A 24,894-nucleotide genomic window follows, 5' to 3' on the forward strand; every position below is an offset into this window, starting at 1 on the left:
AAGTCTAGTTTCAAATAAACTTACACCACTTCATAGCTAGTGAATTCCTCGTTTCTCTCTTCTGTCCCTTGTAACGTTGCTGTCATTCGTTTCACTTATTTGTAAGCTATAATCTCTGAGTGCATTGTTGTTGTTTTGAACAAATTGTTATCTATTAGATCAATTAAGAATAAGAACAGTGAAAGACTTTACCTTCCTTTATTCTTTCTCTGTGCTCTTCTTTATGTAGATCCAATTTTCTGACCTCGATCATTTTCTTTTTCTCCCTGAAGAACTTCTTTTTAATAGTTCTTGCAAGACAGGCCTGCTGGCAACGAATTCCCTCACACTTTGTCCTTCTGGAGAATTCCTTCACTTTTGGAGGATAATTTCACTGGATGCAGAACTCTGGGTTGGTGGGGTTTTTTCCAGCACTTAAAGTATTTACTCTCTTTTTGCTTCTGTACTTTCTGAAGAATATTCTGCTGAAATTCTTTCCATCTCTCTGCCGACATTACGTATCTATTCTTGCATGTTGTCCACCTTTTCCATTAGAAACGTTAAGAATTTATAATAGTTATTTTAAATTACTGGTCGGATAATTCCAAGATCTGTGCAATCTGTGTATGATTCTGATGCTTTTCCTCTCTAAACTGTGTTTTTGCCTTTTAGCATGCCTTTTAATATTTTGTTGAAAATTGGACATAATGTATGAGGTAAAAGGAACTGAGGTAAATGGCCATTTACTGTGAGATTTTATGTTCATCTGGGTGTGAATTAAACTGTATATACTGTTTGCTTTATCTCTAGGTGTCAGAGGCTGAAACTTCTTGATGTCCTTGTTCTCGTGTCCCTGTTGTCTTTGGTTTTCCCTAGTGCCTCCTTCTTAAATAAGATCTGAGATTTACAGTTCATTTAGCTCTAATCGTCTGTTATTGTACAGCAGCCCTGTTGATGTGGTAGTAAGGTGAAGGAGGCCTGGAAGAGTTCTCTAACCCTAATTAGGTCTGGTCTTTTAGTGGGCTTATGTTCTTGGGCGCCGACCTTCTCAAGTGCTTCTCAGCTTTCCCTGCTCTGAGTGAGACAGGAAGGTTAAAGACTGGAGTCAGGCCAGGGGGAGGATGACTGGAGTTGGGTATCTCCCTTCTCCTACTTGGAAGACAAGAGGGAACTGGTGTTAGCTGTTTCCTTCCCCAAGGTCAGTTTGGATTTGGTAAAATGAAGTTGGTTAGGCTCTGGTAAAGTAATTTCTTTTGTGGGCATTTCTGTGTTAAGAACAAAATGCTTGTGGATTGTGTAAAAATGGTTACTCTTCCTCTTCTCCTGGTGGAAGCATGAGGTGATTTTTCTCCAGTCTTCACTCTTAAGTACCTCGTGGAGCTCCTGGAGGTGAAACTCACAAAAATGTGGCCTCCCTAAGACTGGGCCCAGGAGTTTTTAATTCTCAAGCTTGCCCGTGTCGAGCTTTCAGCAGTTTGTCAGTTGTAGTTTAATTGTTCCTACCAGTACTGGCTCCAGGCATGGTGGCCTTCTGCTCCAGTCAGCCCTGATTCTCTGTATTCACCTCTCCTGCTTTAGAGCCAAGGAAGCCCTAGCGGTGTAGTGGTTAAGAGCTACAGCTGCTAACCAAAAGGTCGGCAGTTTGAGTACACCAGCTGCTCCTTGGAAACCCTATAGGGCAGTTCTACTCTGTCCTGTGGGGTTGTTACGAGTTGGCATCAACTCGACAGCAATGGGGTTTGGTTTTAGGGGCAGAGCCCTTATGGCGCAGTGGCTAAGAGCTTGGCTGTTAACCACAAGATCAGCAGTTCAGAGCCACCAGCTGCTCCTTGGAAACCCTATCTAGCAGTTCTGCTCTGTCCTGTAGGGTTACAATTAATTGGAATTGATAGCAGTGGGTTTGGTTTTTGTTTTGTTTTAGAGGCAGTGGTTTGCCCTGTCACCTCAGTTCTCTGAAGGATTTAAGAAGAGTTGTCGATTTTCAATTTGTTTAGCTTTTTTCTTGTCACGAGGACAGGAGTGCCAACTTCCACTCTCTTTACATGTCATAATGCTTAGGACTATTAAATTTAATAAGTCCATTTATTATTTATGTACCCTGCATCTAATGGATTTGAAATTACAAACAATAATAAGCCAACTTAAATTACCTAAAATAAAAATATTTTATTAGTTGCATAGTACTTACAACTATTTTGAAATAACTTATTTTTCTATTTACATATGTAATATACATTAATTAACAGATTCATAAATTTGCAAGTTGAATTAAATTGGTTTCTTTAGGATTTGTGTGCAGTTCTCACTTTTTACCTGTATGTTCCTGAAAATTGTATTTGATTCTTTCATAAAAACAGTTGCCTTCCTCATCAAGATGTTGGTGAAAATAAGCCTAATATGTGCAGATAAAACTATAAACCTCTGTACTGCTTTTTATGGCCCATGTTAGACTCCACATCCCTTCAAACCTGACTCACCGCCCTGCTACATGCTGAATATGTGAGAATCCCCAGAACAGGGAGGATACTTACTGCAGTTACATAAACTAGATAAGTTTTTCTTAAAACAAATGCCCACTTCAATAAAATTTATAAAATTATAGAATATTAAATTTGGAAAAATGTGTCAGGTTTGTTTGCTTTTCGTATACCAGTGGTTAGAGCACATTTTCTATAAAGGTATATAGGCCACCTCTTGTTGCAGGTGCTCACGCCTGCCATCAGAGTGCCAGTTAGCCACAGGCAATGTGTAAACCAATGGTGTGGCTGGCACATTCCAATACCTAGATATTTATAGAAACGAGTGTGTTGGATTTGGCTTGCAGGCCATAGTTTGCCAAACCTGCTGCCCAACAGGTGACTTGTTCATTGCCAGATGGAGCATGGCAGAGAGGAAACTAGAACCCCAGTTTCCTAGCCTAGCAGAATCATCTCTTTTCTGAAGCCTTCCCTAATTTACCCTGTTCTTTAACTGTTCATGTTCACCTGGAAGGAGGGAAGGTGTGTGTCACTGTAGTGTGCTCCACCTCTCCCTTCTCAGCAGCCTGAGAATGAACATCTATGGCGTTCTCGTTCATCCCCTCAGGTGGAAAAAATTTCTACACAGTCCCCCATAAACACTGCACACTCTCCCTTTGAATTTGTGGTCACATCCTTTCTCGCATACTGGAGGCTGTAAGACCGCTCCAGAACTGTCAGTGTGGATCAGAACTGTCAGTGTGGACCCACCGTGCTTCCTAACTGCCACAGAGCACGTCTGAACGGGAGGCTGCAGCAGGGTGGCAGGAACAGCGCAGCGTTCCTGCTAGGCATGATTCTTTTTTGAGTTGAATTTCTAGTGCCTTGGAAAATCTGTCTAGAACTTTCCATCTAGTAACAAATCAGATAATTTGCATTAATTCATTGAAGTAATAATCCACCAAAACAAAATTGCTTGATATTATACTTCAGCAGACCTTAAGGCCGTTATGCCTTTGTTAAACTATCAAGTCATTGTTAGTAATACTCTTGTGTTTTGTTTAGTTTTTATTTGTTTGGTATCAGGACTGTAATTCAAATAAATGTTATAGTAGAGACTCTTACGAAGAAAAAACTGTTACATTTCAAAAGAGAGTACTTCTAATGATAATTGCTTCTGGAAATACAGATTAAGTAAATTGTGTTTATACTGGTTTATGATCCAAAATAGTGGCTTGAAAGACCCTTACTAAGGAAAGTAACATTCTTATATTTGTCTCTTCATCTCTTATGAAGAATTATGGCCTGTTCATTACTATTGAATTACTCTCTTTATTTTGTTGGGTTTTATTACTTTGTTACTAGTTACTCACATCATCATAAAGAGCTAGGTCAGTAACTAGGAAGTGGGCACAAAGAGGTTAAATGACTTCCCTAAAGATCCACGATGAGATATTAAAGCCTTTATTAGAATTTTTGACTACAAGTCAGTACTAACCATGTCCTTTCTATCTTTTCAAAGAAATACAAAGAAACAAACAAAAGGCGGGCTCAAGGTTTTGGAGTGGTGAAATAATCAAGAAAAACAACACTATAAATTTTAAAAGCACAGAAGAAACCTATATAATTAGACACTTGTTTATTATAAACATTCATAAGCCTAGAGCATTTCCAAAGTTGAAACTAAACATTTATCTTTAATGAAGATTATTGTTAATTTCAGGCCTTTGGAAAAGAATTTGATAAGCATTTTGGGAAAGGAGGTTCCAAGCTACCCACGATGAGGCTCAGCGACTTCAACAACATCACTGCCTCGCTGCTTTCAAAAATGAGCGAAGCATCAACGACGCCCAGGAATTTGAGCGAGTGCTCACCCTGGATGAGCAACTTCAAATCGGAATTTTTGAGAAACGAGCTGGAGATTCCTGGTCAGTTCCCTTCAGGAGTGACAAAAGGATACAAAGGGGAATAGTGCTGTAACAAGTACTTCTGGGTTCTTTGGCATCTCAGCAGTTGCGCGCGCGCGCGCGCGCGCGCGTGTGTGTGTGTGTGTTGAAAACAGACACGAATCCAACAGTTTCTGCATACAGTGACACAGATTACGTTCTTCAAGTTGAGCAGCCGTGCTTGCTGTCCGTTTCCAAATTATTCCACCACCACTAACATAAACTCACTGCCCCCAACAGTTACCCTTTTCTAAAAAAAGAATTTTAAATTTTATCATATTGTTTTTCATTAAGAAAATCTAAATATTACACATCAGTACAATGTACTAAATGTCTAGTGAGATTATAGTTATTAATTTTGAGACGTGTTAGAGTTTCTCACTAATAATAATGGTAACTGCTAATTATAGATTTCCTCTGAACATACACATGCTTTGCTCCTGAATGACTTTTTTTCAAAAATGCAACACGGGTCCACACACTTCCTGGCATGTGCATTTTGGTCCGAGTAAGAGTGAAGAGATGATGATAAGTGACTTATCTTCAGAAAAAGGTTGGGAGAAGAAGGATTATGACATCGAATATGGAGACACAAGCACGTTGGCTGGATGTGAACATGGCATAGATTTTTCAAAGGAAATTATGAACATTCCATTTTTGTCAAACTGGAGCTTGCTGGAGAAAAAGTGTTTTAATCTAGTTACTCGTTCTCATTCCAGTGAATGTAAATAAAAAACATTATTAGAGATATACTTTTCTTTGTTACTGTTAATAGTTGTGCCACTGCATATAATCAGTTACAAGAAAAACCCTGAAGATGCAAGCCTCCCAATGTGCAGTTTGATCCACTTTGGGATAATACAGTATTCTAGTTCAGTGCATTATTTTTCCTATTTAGAATTTGTCTAGTATATTAGAAGAGAATGCTAACTGCCATTAACCAGTGAATTTGATAATTCCATTAAATAGCTGCATAAGTCCGTTTTCTTTAAATAAAAACTTCTACTAAAATTTTTTTTATCATGCTAGATTAGTTTTTTTTTAATTATATCAACAGATATGTTTTAAAATACAGGGGTTCTATAACAGGTTATATCTAAGACTTCTTTGGTTTGTTCTAGGTCAGTATGATGGCAAAGGAAAGCCATTGCCTGAATACCACGCACGCATCACTGGTTTTGATGAACGGGTAGGTGTATGTTTTCGCAACTCCAGTCACCTTAATTTTCCTGGTTAGGATGGTCAGTGTGAAAATGTTCAGTTCTTCAGATGTGGGAGTGATATATTTACTAAAGAAAAAACAGCTCCTCGTTTTGGTCTCAGTTGTATGAAAGAGTTTTCTGATTCAATTACATGCATACCTCATTTTACTGCACTTTGCAGATACTGAGTTTTTTACAAATTTCGTAGGCTTGTGGCAACCCAGCATCGAGCAAGCCTGTCGACGCCATTTTTCCAATAGCATGTGCTCAGTTCTTGCCTCAGTGTCACATTTTCGGTAATTCTCACTGTATGTCATCCTTTTTTGTTATTATTATAGCTGTCATGGAGCCCTGGTGGCACAGTGGTTAAGAGCTCAGGTGCTAACCAAAAGGTCAGTGGCAGTTCAAATCCTCCAGGCACTCTTTGGAAACTCTACGGGGCAGTTCTCCTCTGTCCTATAGGGTGGCTATGAGTTGGAATTGACTCTATGGCATCGGGTTTGGTTTTTTATTGGTTTATATCTATCGTGGCAATCTGTGATCAGTGATCTTTGATGTTACTATTGTAATTGTTTTGGGGCACCACGAACTGTGCCCGTATAAGACAGTGAACTTAATCAACAAATGTTGTGTGCGTTTGGTGTTCCACCAAATGGCTCTTCCCCTCTCTCAGACCTCCCTATTCCCTGAGACATGACAATATTGAAATTAAGCCAGTTAATAACCCTACAATGGCCTCTAAGCATTCAAGTGAAAGGAAGAGTCGCACGTCTCTCACTTTAAATCAAAAAAAAAAAAAAAGCTAGGAATTATTAAACTTAGAGAGGAAGGTGTGTCAAAAGCCAAGATAGGCTGAAAGCTAGGCCTCTTGTGCCAAACATTTAGCCAAGTTGTGAGTGCAAAGGAAACGTTCTTGAAGGAAATTAAAAGTGCTACTTCAGTGAACACATGAATGGTAAGAAAGCGAAACAGCTTTATTGCTGATACGGAGAAAGTTTTAATGGTCTGGATAGACGATCCAACCAGCCATAACATTCCCTTAAGCCAAAGCCTAACCCAGAACAAGGCCCTAACTCGCTTCAATACTCTGAAGGCTGAGAGAGGTGAGGAAGCTGCAGAAGAACAGTTTTAAGCTAGCAGAGGCCGGTTCATGAGGTTTAAGGAAAGAAGCCGTCTCCATAGCATAAAACCTCAAGCTGAAGTATTAAGTGCCGATGTAGAAGCTGCAGCAAGTTATCCGGAAGATCTAGCTAAAATAAGTGATGGAGGTGGCTACACTATGTAGATGAAACATCCTTATGTTGGAAGAAGATATCATCTAGGATTTTCATAGCTGGAGAGGTGAAGTCAATGCCTGGCTTCAAAGGACGGGCTGACTCTCTTGTTAGGGGCTGATGCAGCTGGTGACTTTAAGTTAAAGCCAGTGCTCATTTTACCGTTCTGAAAACCCTAGGGTCCTTAAGAATTATGTTATATCTGCTCTGCCTGTGCTCTGTAATTGAAACAACAAGCCTGGATGATAGCACATCTGTTTGCAGCATGGTTTACTGAATATTTTAAGCCCGCTGTTGAGACCTATTGCTCAGAAAAAAATATTCCTTTCAAAATATTACTGCTCATTGAATCTGCATCTGATCACCCAAGAGCTCTGATGGAGACGTACAAGGAGATTGATGTTGTTTTCATGCCTGCTGTCACGACAACCATTCTGCAGCCCATGAATCAAGGAGTGATTTCAACTTTCCCAATGTATTATTATTTATGAAATACATTTCTTAAAATTACAACTGCTACAGATGGTGATTCCTCTGATGGATCTGGGCAAAGTAAATTGAAAACCTTCTGGAAAGGACTCATCATTCTAGATGCCATTAAGAATATTTGTAATTCACAGGAGGAGGCCAGAATATCAACATTAACAGGAGTTTGGAAGAATTTGATGCCAACACTCATGGATGACTTTGAGAGGTTCAAGATTTCAGTGGAGGAAGTAACTGCAGATGTGGTGGAAATAGCAAGAGAACTAGAATTAGAAGTGGAGCCTGAAGACGTGACTGAATTGCTATAATTTCGTGATAAAACTTTCGTGGTTGAGGAGTTGCTTCTTATAGATGAGCAAAGAAAGTGGTTTTTTGAGATGGAATATGCTCCTGGTGAAGATGCTGCGAACATTGTTGAGATGACGACAAAGGATTTAGAATGTTACATAAACAGCCGACAAAGCAGTGGCAGGGTTTGAGAGGATGGACTCCGGTTTTGGAAGAAGTTCTACTGTGGGTAAAATGCTCCCAAACAGCTTCACTTGCTGCAGAGAAATCTTTCATGAAAGGGAGAGTCAATCATTGCATCAAACTTCATTGTTGTCTTGTCTTAAGAAATTGCCACAACCACCCCAGACTTCAGTAACCACCACCCTGGTCAATAGCCATCAACATCTAGACAAGACTTTGCACCTGCAAAAAGATTATGACTCGCTGAAGGCTCAGATGATGGTTAGGATTTTTTAGCAGTATTTTTTAATTAAGATACATACATTGTGTTTTTAGACATAATACTGTTGCACACTTAATAGGACACCTGTTACTGTGCAGTTGATTCCGACTCATAGCGACCCTATAGGACAGAGTAGAACTGCCCCATAGGATTTCCAAGGAGTGGCTGATGGATTCGAACTGCTGACCTTTTGTTTCGCAGCTGAAGGCTTAACCACTGCATAACCAGGACTCCTAATAGACTACAGTATACTGTAAACATAACTTTTATATGTACTGACAATTCGTGGGACTTGCTTTATTGCTATATTCACTTTATTGCAGAGGTCTAGAACCAAACCCACGATATCTCTGAGGTATTCCTGTATTTACTGAATATCTTAATATGTTTTCCAAGTTTTAACATCCGTCATATTTAAGGATTTAATTAGCTGCAGGAGTAAGAGAGGTAGGTGTGTGTGTGTGTGTGTGTGTGTGTGTGTGCACGTCCGTTATTAAATACATGTAAAATTAACTTGGTATAGAAAGTTAGAGTGTCAATATTGGCCATTACTAAGAATACCCAAATTTATAAGCAATTATTTGTAATCATGAATATGAAATTTTTGTGGACACAGCAGTAGGGAATGAACAGGGATCAGAAATATTTCACTGGCCCTGAAGTCTGCTGCCGTTGTCTGTTCTCACCAACTACGTGACTTCTGTTTCTCTATCAGCTGTCTCTCTCTCTTACAGGAGAGGCCAATCTCTCCTTGACGAATGCATGCTAATCAGCCTTACTTTTCCTCCTTTGATAATAATATGACAGGCTATTCTCCCACTTTTTCTGACTGCATCTAAAATATTTTCTTAATTTTTAAAGGTAAAAGTAATGCCTTCTCTCAGAAAACCTAAGCGCATCGTCATCCGAGGGCATGATGAGCGAGAGTACCCTTTTCTCGTGAAGGGGGGAGAGGATCTGCGGCAGGACCAGCGCATCGAGCAGCTCTTTGAAGTCATGAATGTTGTTCTTTCCCGCAATGCCGCCTGTAGTCAGAGAAACATGCAGTTAAAGACTTACCAGGTCATACCCATGACCACCAGGTAGTCATCCTGAAGTAGATTTATGTCTGTGGGAATTCCAGCAGTGTGCCAAATCCTTGTTTCATTTTCCTGAGATGGGGTTGGAGGTCACTTGGCAATTCAGTGTTTTAGATTTCACAAAGAAATGGAACGAAACAGAACTAATTAACACTAAACCTGTGACTTCTGTGTTTATGTGGAGAATGTAAGTGAAGAATTGACATGAAGAAATCTCTTCTGCTTTGCATCTACCAATCTCTTTTTTCCAGAGAAGAGAAGGCAGTTTGGATTTGTGTTTATTTATAACGTTTTTGTTCTCCTTTTCAGATTAGGATTAATTGAATGGATTGAAAATACTTTTACCTTGAAGGAACTTCTTTGCAATAACATGTCACAAGATGAGAAAACACTTTACCTGAGGTAACGTGAAGTCTTAACTCCTCCTTCTCCTGCTACGTCTAGTCTCCTTCCACCCATGCTGATCTCCTCCCTGAGTGGAGATGTTCAGTGTTCTCCATCTCATGTTTCCAATGACATTTTAAGATTCCTTCTAATGCGCTCTAAGCCACAGCCTGATTGGTAGTCCTTTAAACTGCTCTGGTTGGGTGAGTAACTAAATGCAGTGGAGGCTACTAAAAAGTACTTACAGATAAAGATGGAGTAACAGGTTTTCACGAGATGGCAGGGTATTGGAATGCTAGGCAGTGGGTTTCACAGACTTTGGATTAAAGAAAAACAAAAAACCCTGAGTTAAAATTTGTGCCTCACTACCAGTTACTTGTGTTTGACGTGGAGCAAATTATTTATCTGAGCTTCAGTTTTCTAATCCAAAAATGGGGATCATAGTAGCCCTCAAGTGGGGCTACTATGATATGAGAGTATTAAACATATTTAAAGCGCCAGACTCAGTGCTTGGTATCTAGCTTGCCCTGAACACTAGATAGCCATTGTTGTTATAATAATAATTATTGCCATATAAAAATACTGCTAAAGTGAGGAATTGCTGAAATACTTGAACAGGGAAATTTTTAATGAAAACATCCGTATTATAGCCATTTATTATCAGACTATTATTATATTGGATAAGAATCAACATAAATACAATGACCAAAATTAATCAAACCCCCACTTCTCCACTTCTCCATCATCTCTGGCACCAGCCACCCAGGCAGCGCTCTCTTCTCTCTGTCCCTAGCCATTCGGAGCTAAGTCAGAGCTCACAAGTAGAAAGGACACTGCCTTTCAGACTGTCAATAGGCAGGCACCAGCCACAAGCTTGGAAGTCCATACAACATCCTTACTTCTGACCTGCTGGCCACAAATTTGGGGTTTTCCCACTGCCCCTTCAGGATGCCAGCTGCAAGCTCAGGCTCCCTCACTTTGACCTGCTGGCTCCCACAACTCTTTTGAGTTTGATAATTAGCTAGAACTAGTCACAGAACTTACAGAAAGTACTGTACATAAAATTACAGATTTATTATACCAATAGAATACAGATCAGGATCCTCGTAAGTAAGATACATCTGGGCAAGGTCTGGGAGGGTTTCCAAAGGAGAACTTCCATATCCCGGAGGGGTGCCTCGTCCTCCCTTTGCTCGTGAGGGAGCTCTTGGGGCTTCAGTGTTCAGAGCCTTTATTGGCTTCACCACATAGTCATGGTTGAGGCCTTGTGAGGTTAATTGATTTTGGGGTCTTCTGGCCTGGCCCACCCCTTCTCTGCACAGATCTTTAGATGTGATCTGGAATTTTTAGATAATAAAGGCACCTCAGGTACTGAGAAAATGCCAAAGGTTATCTCTCAGGAACCAAGGACAAAGGTCAGATTATTTTTTTATAAGATGATTCATTACTGTACAGACAGGAAGTACAGTGGGTGGCACAGGTGGAAACTGGAGGCATGGGGGTATGAGAGGCTACTTAGGCCAAGCATGAGATGAAAAACGTTGGACCTCTAGTGCTGGCATCAGGGATTAAAAATGAGGGCACAGTAGTTAAAACAATGGAGTATATATAGCCATGAAAAACTGTTTATGAAGTATTTTGGCTTCCATAGAAATAAACTCAAAATATGGTGGATAAAGTGGTCTTGAAATCTATAACAAAAATAGTATTCCAATTATTTTTTAAAAGAAAACATAACTTAGTGACTTTTAAAATTTTTTATTTATTTTATTGTTGTTATTGAAGATGGAAACCCTGGTGGCATAGTGGTTAAGTGCTACGGCTGCTAACCAAAGGGTCGGCAGTTCGAATCCGCCAGGCACTCCTTGGAAACTCTATGGGGCAGTTCTGCTCTGTCCTATAGGGTCGCTATGAGTCGGAATCGACTCAATGGCACTGGGTTTGGTTTTACTGGGTTATTGAAGATATACACAGGAAACAATACACCAGTTCAGCAACTTTAACATGTGCAATCCAGTGACACCAATTTACATTCTTTGTGAGTTGCACATCCATTCTCACTCTCCTTTTCTGAATTGTTCCTCCTCCATTAATGTAGATTTACTGTCCCTTAAGGTTGCTATCTAATCTTTCAAGTTGCTGCTGTCATTTTGATCCCATATGGATAGATCTTGAAAGAGCACAATGCTCAAGGCAGACATTCTTTACTAGTTAAGCTAAACTATTGTTTGGTTTCAAGGAGACTTCAGGGGATATTTTTGATTTAAGGTTTAAGGATTATATCAGACCAGTAGTTTCAGGTTAATAATTCTTTTTACTTTTAAGTAAGAAAAGATAATTACAACAGTGTATGCACTAGTACATGAATAAATTGACCAATATAACAGCACAAATCCAGAAATAGGACCAACTACATACAGTAATTTATTATATGCTAAATGTGATATTACATATCAGTGGTGGAAAAGTAAATTATTCAATAAATGATTTGGGGCCAACTAGTTTTAGGTAGCCATATGGGAATAAAATAAGTAGGAATCCTTCCTCACTTCTTACATCAAAATAAATTCTAGATGGTTCAAAGATTTTTAAAATTAAAATAGGAACTGTAGCAGTACTAAAAGGATGTCTGCAATGTAGTATGTTTTTATTATTGTTAGTTACTGTTGAGTTAATTCTGACTCGTGGCAACCCCATGTGTTACAGAGTAGAACTGCTCCATAGGGTTTTCGTGTCTGTAGTCTTAACAGAAGCAGATCGCCAGGCCTATCTGTCTTCCACAGTACTGCTGGGTAGGTTCAAACTGCCAACCTTTGGATTAACATTTGAGCACAAACCGTTTGCACCACCTAGGAATCTAACAATGCATTGTAGTACTTCATAACTGTTTTAACATCATGCCACACAAAGATAATCTTAATATTAGTATTACACTAGAATAAATAGCATATATGCCATAGTACACAAAAGGGGAAGTTCTGACATAGTAGACCGATCAGGCATGGAGAGCACCATCCTGTGGGCCATTTTCACACATGGAAAGGCTGGATAGACTATAACATGTTTGTTTAAACACGTAGCCCATGTGCCAGAAACAAAGATTATAGCCAGATTTATGAGGAGAAGTGGACAGTGACATTGCAGACCAAATTTTTCAGACAGGAATTAGGCATAGGACCTATGGAGAACAGGAAATGTGGCTATATGGCCTGATGAGGAACTACAACTGAGTACAGATGCTTTGGTGAGCACTTGATACTCTAACCACCAGTCCAGAGAAGTAGTAGCGAAACCAGCTGCCTGTGTCTTAAGACTTTAGAGGGCTATTGTCAAAAGCAAATAATCAAAACAACAGTACTCAGTCCTGCTCTACTTAGGGACATTGGATCTTACTTTATATTGCCAGAAACCAGCCTGCTAACTACCTTTCATTAGTATGAATTTCACAGTCTAGGACACAAAAGATTCCCACAGAAAAAAACACCCTCAGCTCACAATAAAATTAAAAAATTCATTATTTAAAAAAAAATCCATTAAAATTAGCAGATAGAACAAACAAGAGAATCAGCCCCCTAAGTAACTGGGATTATAAAAAAAAAAAAAGAAAATTTTTTTTGGATTATAGGAACTATAAAATAAATGTGTCTAAATCAACTCAATGACAACTAACAACCACAAAATTACTAAAGACATAAAAGAACAAATACAAAACACAATGAAAGAAAAAAGCCTATATAAAGAACAGAAAGATTTGAAGTATTATAAAATAGAACTTAAATGAAAAATATAGGCACTAAAATTAAAAATCCATTGAATAGTTGAGCACAGAGTAGATACAGCTAAAGAGAGACTTAGATAGCTAGTAGATTGAAGGGAATTACCCAAATGCAACAGAAAGAATAAAAAAAAAAAGGGAAAAAGTAAAAGTACTACTAAAAGACATGGAAACCTAGCCAGAGCAATAAGACAAGACAAAAGAAATAAAAGGCATCCAGATTGGAAAAAAAAGTCAAGTTATCTCTATTTACAGATGACATGATTTTATACATACAATATTCCAAAGAACTAGAAAAAAAACTTCTAGAACTAATAGAGGAATTTAGCAAAGTTGCAAGGTACAAGGTCAACAAAGATCAGTTGGGTTCCCATACGTCAGCAATGAGAAATCTGAAAGGGAAATGAAAGAAACAATTCCATTTACAATAGCACTGTAATGGATTGAATTGTGTCCCCCAAAAATATGTGTCAACTTGGTTAGGCCATGTGTGGTTGTCCTCCGTTTTGTGATTTTCCTAATGCGTTATAAATTGTAATCTCTGCCTATGGTTAAAGGTAGGATTGTAACACCAGCCTTACTCAGGTCACCTCCCTGATCCAATGTAAAGGGAGTTTTCCTGGGGTGTGGCCTACACCACCGTTTCTCTCTCAAGAGATGAAAGGGAAGCAAGCAGAGAGTTGGGGACCTCATACCATCAAGAGAGCAGCACCGGGAGCAGAGCATGTCCTTTGGACCCAGGGTCCCTGCGCCTGAGAAACTCCTGGACCAGGGGAAGTTTAAGGACAAGGAATCTTCCTCCAGAGCCGACAGAGAGAGAAAGCCTTCTCCTGGAGCTGACGCCCTTAATTTGGACTTGTAACCTACTAGACTGTGAGAAAATAAATTTCCCTTTGTTAAAGCCATCTACTTGTGGTATTTCTGTTATGGCAGCACTAGATGACTAACACAAGCACTAAACAAAATTAAAATTAAGTACGAGGGACTTAAATCTATCCAAGGATGTGAAAGACTTATACAATGAAAATTATGAAACACTGCTGAAAGTGACTAAAGAAGACTTAAATTAATGGAAAGATGTTCCATGTTCATGAAGACTTAATATTGTTGAGATGTCAGTACTACCCAAAACGATCTATAGATTCTATACTATCCCAATCAAAATTCCAACAGCCTTCTTTACAGAAAGGGAAAAACAAATCCTAAACTTTATATGGAATGGCAAGAGTCTCTGAATAGCCAGAAAACAATGTTGAAAGAGAAAAACAAAGTAGGAGGACTCACACTTGGGGATTTTAAAACATGTTGTATACAGTAATCAGAATAACCTGGTACTGATATAACGGTAGACAGATAGAACAATGGAATAGAATTGAGAGTCCTGAAATAAACCCATGCGTCTGTAGTCAACTGATTTTTGACAAGTGTGCTACATCCATTTGATAGAGAAAGAAAAGTCTCTTCACTAAATCATGTTGGTGATATTGGATTTCTACATGCAGAAAACTGAAATAAGAGCAGTGCCTAACACCATACACAAAAACAAATTCAAAATGAATCAGAGACCTAAAGGTGAAAACTAAAACCATAAAATTCTAGGAAAAAAATACAGGGACAACACTGTCGGGCCTAGCTTTCAACAATGGATTGTTTAGTAAAAGCACAAAGAGCAAAAGACAAAAAAATAAATAAATGGGACCTCATACAAATGAAAATTTTTTGTTCATCAGAAGACTTTACTAAAAAAACGTGAAAAGCACTTGGCTAGAAGAATATCTTCGGAGACCATATATTCAATAAGAATCTATCAGAATATACATAAAACTTCAACAATTTAAAAGTAAAACAAAAAACCTAATCATAAAAGGGGCAAAGGACTTGAAGAGACCTTTCACAAAAGAGGACAATTAGATGGGCACCAAACACATGGAAAGGTGCTCAACATGCTCATTAGCCATCAGAGAGACACAAATCAAAACAACAAAGAGATACCATTTCATCCATCCTATAAGTGAGTCAGACTCAAATCAAGGGCACTGGGTTGGGTTTTTAAGATGGCTAAGATTACAAAAACAAAAAAACAGAAAATGGCAAATGTTGACAATGATGTGGGAAATTGAAAACCTTGTCTGCTGCACGTGGGAATGCAAAACGGTACAGCCATTGTGGAAAATTAGCGTGGCAGTTTCTCAAAAAAGTAAACATACAACTACCATATGACCCAGCAATTCCACTCCTAGGTTTATTATACTCAAAAGACTTGAAAGCAGAGACTCAGATACTTGTATACCAGTGTTCATTGCAGCCTTATTCACAATAGTGAAAAGTTGTAAACAACCTAAATGCCCATCAACAGATGAATTACTAAACAAAATGTGCTATGTACATACAATGAAATAATGCTTAGTAGGAGAAGTGAAGTCTTCATAAGTGGTACAGTATAGATGAAGCTTGAAGACATTATGCTGAATAAAATAGTCAATCACAAAAGAACAAGTAGTATATGACCTCACTTATATAGATAAAAATAGACAAGCAAAGGCAATGCGTAGAGACCAAAGTTTATTAGCAGTTACCATGGGCGGGAGGGAGGTGGAAAAGAGGAGTTATTCCTTATGGAATATTGAATTTCAGTTTAGAGTGATAAAAAAATCACACTGATTAAGAGTAGAGTTGCACAGCCAATATAATCAACATCAGTGTCAAGCTGTGCACCTGCAAACAGTTGAATTGGCAAAAGTTATGCAGTTTAAAACCTAAGGATTTTCATCCTAGTTTAAACTGTTGTTCTTAGCAGCCATCTTGTCGATTCTGACTCATGGCGATCCTGTGTGTGCAGAGCAGAACTGCTCCATGGGGTTTTCAAGGCTGTGACTATTCAGGAGCAGATGGCCAGGCTTGTCTTCTGAGGTACCTCTGGGTGGGTTCAAACCACCGTCCTTTCAGCTAATACTCAAGTGTTTAACAATTTACACCACCCAGGGACTAAGAGGAGACAATTTAGGTGGAAACGGAGTAGTCTATTTGTGAAATTAACTTAGTAATGACAGAAAAAATTTGCCTTGTGTAATTGAATTGCTAAGTAACATGTTGTGAGAACAACATTTTGTGTTTTTTTCTTTTTTTTTTTTAGGAAAACTTATTAAAGCTTTTGGCACAAACCCCAAAGTGGCTAAAAATACAAATATCATTGTTTCCAGCTTCCCAGATGCTGTTTCCAATGAAACATTGTTGAAAACAGCTTTTCAAATTCAGTTTAAGTAGCAATTGTCATAAAAAAATACTTTATCTTAATATGGATTTTGTGCCTTTCTGCACTACTGGTAATGGTGAAGAAAGGGGTGGCAACATTCTGACTAAGCATAAAAAGAAACTTAACTAGTCTATAAATAATCTGTAGGCTTTTTTGTTAATAGTAAGCTGACCTAGCATTTCTTGCCCACTTTAGTATCATCTAGTATTGTGCTCCTGTTGCTATGGTCCTTTTCAAGGTCTGCAGATGTTTGGGTTGAATTATATGCCTAGGTAATAACACTTAGGTTTAGTTCATCTTACTCTTTTCAGTTATTCCTCTTTATATGAAGTGAGAAATTTGTTGTATCTGATCGTTCTTTGCCTGAATGTTTGCATAGAAAATAGCTTGGATTTCTGCAGGGTATAGAATCACCTTGCAGAGAGCATTTTGTCCTTTGTTCTTTCAAGTTGTACCAACACCTGAGGCTAACAAATGGGGACTGACCAGCACAAGAGGGACCACCTGAGGGCCTGAAGCTGACTAAGCCTCATGAGGCATGGTGTAATTTATTATTGCCAGGTGGTGAGACCTATAAGAGCCCTGAGCCCTAAGGCTCAGATGAGCTTCCTGGTTGGTGACCATGTACTTGATAGGATAATGTGCCCCTCCTTGGGACATGGAAGCTTCATGCTGTGACTGGTCCCAAACCTTACCCAATGTGTTCTTTGTTTGTATACTTTTTTTTTAAATAATTTTTATTATGCTTTAAGTGAAAGTTTACAAACCAGGTCAGTCTGTCACATACAAGCTTATATACACCTTACTCCATACTCCCACTTACTCTCCCCCTGAGTCAGCCCGCTCCCTCCTTCCAGTCTCTCCTTTTGTGATGGTTTTGCCACTTTCTAACCCTATCTACCCTCCTATCTCCTCTCCAGACAGGAGAAATGCCATCACAGTCTCAAGTGTCCACCTGACACAAGTAGCAAGCTCAGTCTTCGTCAGCATCTCTCTCCAACCCATTGTCCAGTCCATTCCATGTCTCATGAGTTGTGCTTGGGAATGGTTCCTGTCCTGGGCCAACAGAAGGTTTGGGGACCATGACTGCCGGGATTCCTCTAGTCTCAGTCAGACCATTAAGTCTGGTCTTTTTATGAGAATTTGGGGTCTGCATCCCACTGTTCTCCTGCTCCCTCAGGGGTTCTCTGTTTTGCTCCCTGTCAGGGCAGTCATCAGTTGTGGCCGGGCACCATCTAGTTCTTCTGGTCTCAGGATGATGTAAGTCTCTGGTTCATGTGGCCCTTTCTGTCTCTTGGGCTCATAGTTATCGTGTGACCTTGGTGTTCTTCATTCTCCTTTGATCCAGGTGGGTTGAGACCAATGGATGCATCTTAGATGGCCGCTCGTTAGCATTTAAGACCCCAAACGCCACACTTCAAAGTGGGATGCAGAATGTTTTCATAATAGAATTATTTTGCCAGTTGACTTAGAAGTCCCCTTAAGCCGTAGTCCCCAAACCCCTGCCCTTGCTCTGCTGACCTCTGAAGCGTTCACTTTATCCCAGAAACTTCTTTGCTTTTGGTCCAGTCCAGTTGAGCTGACCTTCCATGTATTGAGTATTGTCCTTCCCTTCATCTAAAGCAGTTCTTATCTACTAACTAATCAGTAAAAAACCCTCTCCCACCCTCCCTCCTTCCTCCCCTCGTAACCACAAAAGTATGTGTTCTTCTCAGTTTATACTATTTCTCAAGATCCTATAATAGTGGTCTTATACAATATTTGTCCTTTTGCCTCTGACTAATTTCGCTCAGCATAATGCCTTCCAGGTTCCTCCATGTTATGAAATGTTTCAGAGATTCGTCACTGTTCTGTATCGATGCGTAGTATTCCATTGTGTGAATATACCACAATTTATTTACCCATTCATCCGTTGATGGACACCTTGGTTGCTTCCAGCTTTTTGCTATTGTAAACAGAGCTGCAATAAACATGGGTGTGCATATATCTGTTTGTGTGAAGGCTCTTATTTCTCTAGGGTATATTCCGAGGAGTGGGATTTCTGGGTTGTATGGTAGTTCTATTTCTAACTGTTTAAGATAACGCCAGGTACATTTCCGAAGTGGTTGTACCATTTTACATTCCCACCAGCAGTGTATAAGAGTTCCAATCTCTCTGCAGCCTCTCCAACATTTATTATTTTGTGTTTTTTGGATTAATGCCAGCCTTGTTGGAGTGAGAGGGAATCTCGTCGTAGTTTTAATCTGCATTTCTCTAATGGCTAATGATCGAGAGCATTTTCTCATGTATCTGTTAGCTGCCTGAATAGCTTCTTTAGTGAAGTGCTTGTTCATATCCTTTGACCACTTCTTGATTGGGTTGTTTGTCTTTTTGTGGTTGAGTTTTGACAGAACCATGTAGATTTTAGAGATCAGGCGCTGGTCGGAGATGTCATAGGTGAAAATTTTTTCCCAATCTGTAGGTGGTCTTTTTACTTTTTTGGTGAAGTCTTTTAGATGAGCATAGGTGTTTGATTTTTAGGAGCTCCCAGTTACCTGGTTTCTCTTCGTCATTTTTAGCAATGTTTTGTATTCTGTTTATGCCTTGTATTAGGGCTCCTAGGGTTGTCCCTATTTTTTCTTCCATGATCTTTATCGTTTTAGTCTTTATGTTTAGGTCTTTGATCCATTTGAAGTTAATTTTTGTGCATGGTGTGAGGTATGGGTCCTGTTTCATTTTTTTGCAAATGGATATCCAGTTATGCCAGCACCATTTGTTAAAAAGACTATCTTTTCCCCAAGTAACTGACACTGGGCCGTTGTCAAATATCAGCTGCTCATACGTGGATGGATTTATACCTGGGTTCTCAATTCTGTTCCATTGGTCTATGTGCCTTTTGTTGTACCAGTACCAGGCTGTTTTGACTACGGTGGCTGTATAATAGGTTCTAAAATCAGGTAGAGTGAGGCCTCCCACTTTGTTCTTCTTTTTCAGTAATGCTTTACTTATCCGGGACTTCTTTCCCTTCCATATGAAGTTGGTGATTTGTTTCTCCATCACATTAAAAAATGTCATTGGAATTTGAATCGGAAGTGCATTGTATGTATGGATGGCTTTTGGTAGAATAGACATTTTTACTATGTTAAGTCTTCCTATCCATGAGCAAGGTATGTTTTTCCACTTATGTAGGTCCTTTTTAGTTTCTTGCATTAGTACTTTGTAGTTTTCTTTGTATAGGTCTTTTACATCTTTGGTAAGATTTACTCCTAAGTATATTATCTTCTTGGGGGTCACTGTAAATGGTACTGATTTGGTGATTTCCTCTTTGATATTCTTTTTGTTGGTGTAGAAGAATCTAACTGATTTTTGTGTGTTTACCTTGTATCCTCATACTGTGCTGTACGCTTCTAATAGTTTCAGAAGTTTTCTGGAGGATTCCTTAGGGTTTTCTGTGTATAAGATCATGTCATCTGCAAATAGAGATACTTTGACTTCTTCCTTGCCATTCTGGATGCCCTTTATTTCTTTGTCTAACCTAATTGCTCTGGCCAGGACCTCTAGCACAATGTTGAATAAGAGCGGTGATAAAGGGCATCCTTGTCTGGTTCCCGTTCTCAAGGGAAATGTTTTTAGGCTCTCTCCATTTAGAATGATTTTGGCAGTTGGCTTTGTATAAAAAAAGTGTTCTGTTTTTTTTTTTTTTAGATGCCCTTTGTTATGTTGCGGAATTTTCCTTCAATTCCTATTTTGCTGAGAGTTTTTATCATCAGTGGGTGTTGGACTTTGTCAAATGCCTTTTCTGCATCAATTCATAAGATCATGTGGTTTTTGTCTTTTGTTTTATTTATATGAGGGATTACATTAATGGTTTTTCTAATATTAAACCAGCCTTGCATACCTGGTATAAATCCCACTTGGTCATGGTGGATTATTTTTTTTGATATGTTGTTGAATTCTATTGGCTAGAATTTTGTTGAGAATTTTTGCATCTCTGTTCATGAGGGATATAGGTCTGTAATTTTCTTTTTTTGTGGTGTCTTTGCCTGGTTTTGGTATCAGGGATATGGTGGCTTCATAGAATAAGTTAGGTAGTATTCCATCATTTTCTATGCTTTCAAATACCTTTAGTAGTAATGGTGTTAACTCTTCCCTGAAAGTTTCGTAGAACTCTGCAGTGAAGCCGTCCGGGCCAGGGCTTTTTTTTCTTGGGATTTTTTTGATTACCTTTTCAATCTCTTTTCTTGTTATGGGTCTATTTAATTGTTCTACTTCTGATTGTGTTAGGTAGTGTTTTTCTAGAAATTCATCCATTTCTTCTATGTTTGCAAATTTGTTAGAGTACAATTTTTCGTAATAGTCTGATATGATTCTTTTAATTTCAGTTGGGTCTGTTGTGATGTGGCCCATCTCATTTCTTATTTGGATTATTGGTTTCCTGTATTTCTTTAGTCAGTCTGGCCAATGGTTTATCAATTTTGTTGATTTTTTCAAAGAACTGACTTTTGGCTTTGTTAATTCTTTCAATTGTTTTTCTTTTCTCTAATTCATTTAGTTCAGCTCTAATTTTTATTATTTGTTTTCTTCTGGTGCCTGATGGATTCTTTTGTTGCTCACTTTCTATTTGTTCAAGTTGTAGGGACAGTTCTCTGATTTTGGCCCTTTCTTCTTTATGTATGTGTGCATTTATTGATATAAATTGACCTCTGAGCACTGCTTTTGCTGTGTCCCAAAGGTTCTGATAGGAAGTGTTTTCATTCTCATTGGATTCTATGAATATCTTTATTCCATCCTTGGTGTCTTCTATAACCCAGTCTTTTTTGAGCAGGGTATTGTTCAGTTTCCAAGTATTTGATTTCTTTTCCCTAATTTTTCAGTTATTGATTTCCACTTCTATGGCCTTGTGGTCTGAGAAGATGCTTTGTAATATTTCGATGTTTTGGATTCTGCAGAGTTTTGTTTTATGACGTAATATGTGGTCTATTCTAGAGAATGTTCCATGTGTGCTAGAAAAAACAGTATACTTTGCAGCTGTTGAGTGGAGTGTTCTGTATAAGTCTATGAGGTCAAGTTGGTTGATTGTGGCAATTAGGTCTTCCGTGTCTCTATTGAGCTTCTCCAAAAGTGGTGTGTTGAAGTCTCCTACTATAATTGTGGAGGTGTCTATCTCACTTTTCAGTTCTGTTAAAGTTTGTTTTATGTATCTTGCAGCCCTGTGATTGGGTGCATAAATATTACATAAGCATAAATGGTTATATCTTCCTGGTCAATTGTCCCTTTAATCATTATGTAGTATCCTTCTTTATCCTTTGTGGTGGATTTAACTTTAAAATCTATTTTGTCAGAAATTAATATTGCTACTCCTGCTCTTTTTTGCTTGTTGTTTGCTTGATATATTTTTTTCCATCCTTTGAGTTTTAGTTTGTTTGTGTCTCTAAGGTGTGTCTCTTGTAGGCAGCATATAGACGTATCGTGTTTCTTTATCCAGCCTGAGAGTCTCTGTCTCTGTTGGTGCATTTAGTCCATTTACATTCAGCGTAATTATAGATATGTGTTTAGTGCTGTCATTTTGATGCCTTTTTGTGTGTGTTGTTGACAGTTTCATTTTTCCACTTACATTTTTGTGCTGAGACATTTTTCTTTGTAAATTGTGTGTTCCTCGTTTTCATAGTAGTTGACTTTATGTTTGCTGAGTCGTTACGTTTTTCTTGGTTTTTATTTTGAGTTCTGGAGTTGTTATACCTCTTGGTGGTTACCTTAATATTTACTCCTATTTTTCTAAATAAAAACCTAACTTGTATTGTCATATATCGCCTTGTTTCCATCTCCATATGGCAGTTCTGTGCCTCCTGTATTTAGTCCCTCTTTGTGATTATTGTGATCTTTTACATATTGACTTCAATGATTCCCTGTTTTGAGCATTTTTTTCTTTTTAAAATTAATCTTAATTTTTTTGTGTGATTTCCTTATTTGAGTTGATATCAGGATGTTCTGTGACCTTGTGTTGTGCTGGTATCTGATATTATTGATTTTCTGACCAAATGATTTCCTTTAGTATTTCTTGTAGCTTTGGTTTGGTTTTTGCAAATTCTCTAAGCTTGTGTTTATCTGTAAATATCTTAATTTCGCCTTCATATTTGAGAGAGAGTTTTGCTGGATATATGATCCTTGGCTGGCAATTTTTCTCCTTCAGTGTTCTATGTATGTCATCCCATTGCCTTCTTGCCTGCATGGTTTCTGCTGAGTGGTCTGAACTTATTCTTATTGATTCTCCTTTGTAGGAGACCTTTCTGTTATCCCTGGCTGCTTTTAAAATTTTCTCTTTATCTTTGGTTTTGGCAATTTTGATAATAATATGTCTTGGTGATTTTCTTTTTGGATCAATCTTATATGGGGTTCGATGAGCATCTTGGATAGATATCCTTTCGTCCTTCATGATGTCAGGGAAGTTTTCTTCCAACAGATCTTCAACTGTTCTCTCTGTATTTACTGTTATCCCTCCCTGTCCTGGAACTCCAATCACACGCAAGTTATTCTTCTTGATAGAGTCCCACATGATTCTTAGGGTTTCATTTTTTTTAATTCTTTTATCTGATTTTTTTTCAGCTATATTGGTGTCAAATTCCCTTGTCCTCCAGGTCCCCCACTCTGCATTCCAATTGCTCGATTCTGCTCCTCTGACTTCCTATTGTGCTGTCTAATTCTGTAATTTTACTGTTAATCTTTTGGGTTTCTGAATGCTGTCTCTCTGTGGATTCTTGCAGCTTATTAATTTTTGCATTGTGTTCTTGAATAATCGTTTTAATTTCTTCCACTGCTTTATCAGTGTGTTCCTTGGCTTTTTCTGTATATTGCCTTATTTCATTTCTGAGGTCATCCCTGATGTCTTGAAGCATTCTGTAAATTAGTCTTTTATATTCTTCCTCTGGCAATTCCAGGATTATATCTCCATTTGGGAAAGATTTTGATTCTTTAGTTTGGGGAGTTGTAGAAGCAATCATGGTCTCCTTTATGTGGTTTGATATCAACTGCTGTCTTTGAGCCATCTATAAGATATTGTAATGATTTATTTTGTATTTGCTCACTGAGTCTTATCTTGTTTTGTTTTCTTTCAGTATACATAGATGGGCTACTAGATTGCATTGTCTTGATTGTTGTAGCCCTTGAGTCACTTATGTCCTATTACCAGCTGGTTTGGGCTGTTACCAGATTTATAAGCCTAACAGTCTGTTCACTATTCTTGAGTAGAATCTGATTTTGGGTCATCCAGTGTGTGGTGCAGACTGTCACCTATCCACCTAGAGGAGTAGTGGTGATAGTTGTGTGCACCAGATTCTAGTAGCAGCAGGGGGTCACACTCCGGGGAGGGCAGGATGCTGACAGGCTTCCCCCAAGTGCCAGTGAGGTAGCTGTGTCTCTTTTCCTAAAGCACTTCGGTGGGTGGGCTCTGCGGCTGTACCTTAGGCCCCCAATGCAAGTACCTCTACAGATTGGTATGTGTCACCCTCCTTAGACCCCTAAGACAGGAGGCTAGGTGGTCTGGGGGGAGCTTCAGCCCTGAGTTCCCTGTTGTGGGTCAGTGAGGGCTCTGTTGAATACACAGAGATATCAGACCTGGGAAACTTGTCTTTCCAGTAATCCACTAAAACAATTACAGTCAGATCGCTATCAGAATTGCCTTTGCATTATAATAGCCACCTTGTTCCCTGTAGGGATGAAAGCCCAAGACAGTGGATCTCATATGCTTCGCTGGAGCTGGTTCTGTATTTTTAGTCCAATTAGGGAAGGATTTTTGGTCCCTGGGTTTTTTGTAGCTGCTTCTCTCAGGCCAGGAGAATGGGTTAGGGAAAGACCAAAAAAAAGAAAAACCACAGAGCAGTTCACTCTCTGGCTCAGGAAATTCCAATGTTAATGAAGCCCATCTATGTATACTGAAAGAAAACAAAACAAGATAAGACTCAGTGAGCAAATAAGATAAATAGGAGAGACTCAGATAAATAGGAGAGAGTAGCACCCCAGAATGTACACAAAGTTACTTATCTTGCTTCGTGAGGACTGTTTTATCTGAGATTCCTGAGGGGCATGTAGCCTGTTTGCGTTGGCTGGGTCGAGGTTGCCCCCGAGTATCAGGCCCGCATTCTGTGCATGTGCTGTCTCAGAAGCCGTGGTCATTTCTTCCGGTCCCAGTCCAAAGCCCAGTGCCAAGGTTCCCTGGCTGGGACACCGCACTCCAGGTTCCAAAACCAGTTGCTGCCTCCCGCTGACTTCTCCTCCTGTTAGCTGCATCACTGCGCTGCCTGCGTGCACTGGTTGGGTTTCCCCTGAGGTCACTTCTGGGGGCTAGGGCTGCG

The 24,894-nt window shown here is 39.0% G+C and overlaps 1 protein-coding gene across 6 annotated transcripts in view; it reads left to right on the forward strand.

Moving 5' to 3' along the window:
- The window catches only part of PRKDC (protein kinase, DNA-activated, catalytic subunit), a 322,104-nt gene that overhangs the window by 277,845 nt on the left and 19,365 nt on the right, over nucleotides 1–24,894 (forward strand). For 5 of the 6 annotated variants that reach the window (XM_064267698.1, XM_064267697.1, XM_003408313.4 and 2 more), the window contains 4 exons: nucleotides 4,159–4,363; nucleotides 5,503–5,570; nucleotides 8,938–9,158; nucleotides 9,465–9,557. In XM_064267698.1, coding sequence (XP_064123768.1) covers nucleotides 4,159–4,363; nucleotides 5,503–5,570; nucleotides 8,938–9,158; nucleotides 9,465–9,557 — 587 coding nt within the window. Of the gene's footprint in view, nucleotides 1–4,158; nucleotides 4,364–5,502; nucleotides 5,571–8,937; nucleotides 9,159–9,464; nucleotides 9,558–13,969; nucleotides 15,004–24,894 lie in introns of those variants that run through there. The other variant, XM_064267699.1, reaches the window with a different exon arrangement.

Source organism: Loxodonta africana, chromosome 14, assembly GCF_030014295.1.
Source record: "Loxodonta africana isolate mLoxAfr1 chromosome 14, mLoxAfr1.hap2, whole genome shotgun sequence".
In the NCBI taxonomy this organism is placed as follows: Eukaryota; Metazoa; Chordata; class Mammalia; order Proboscidea; family Elephantidae; genus Loxodonta; species Loxodonta africana.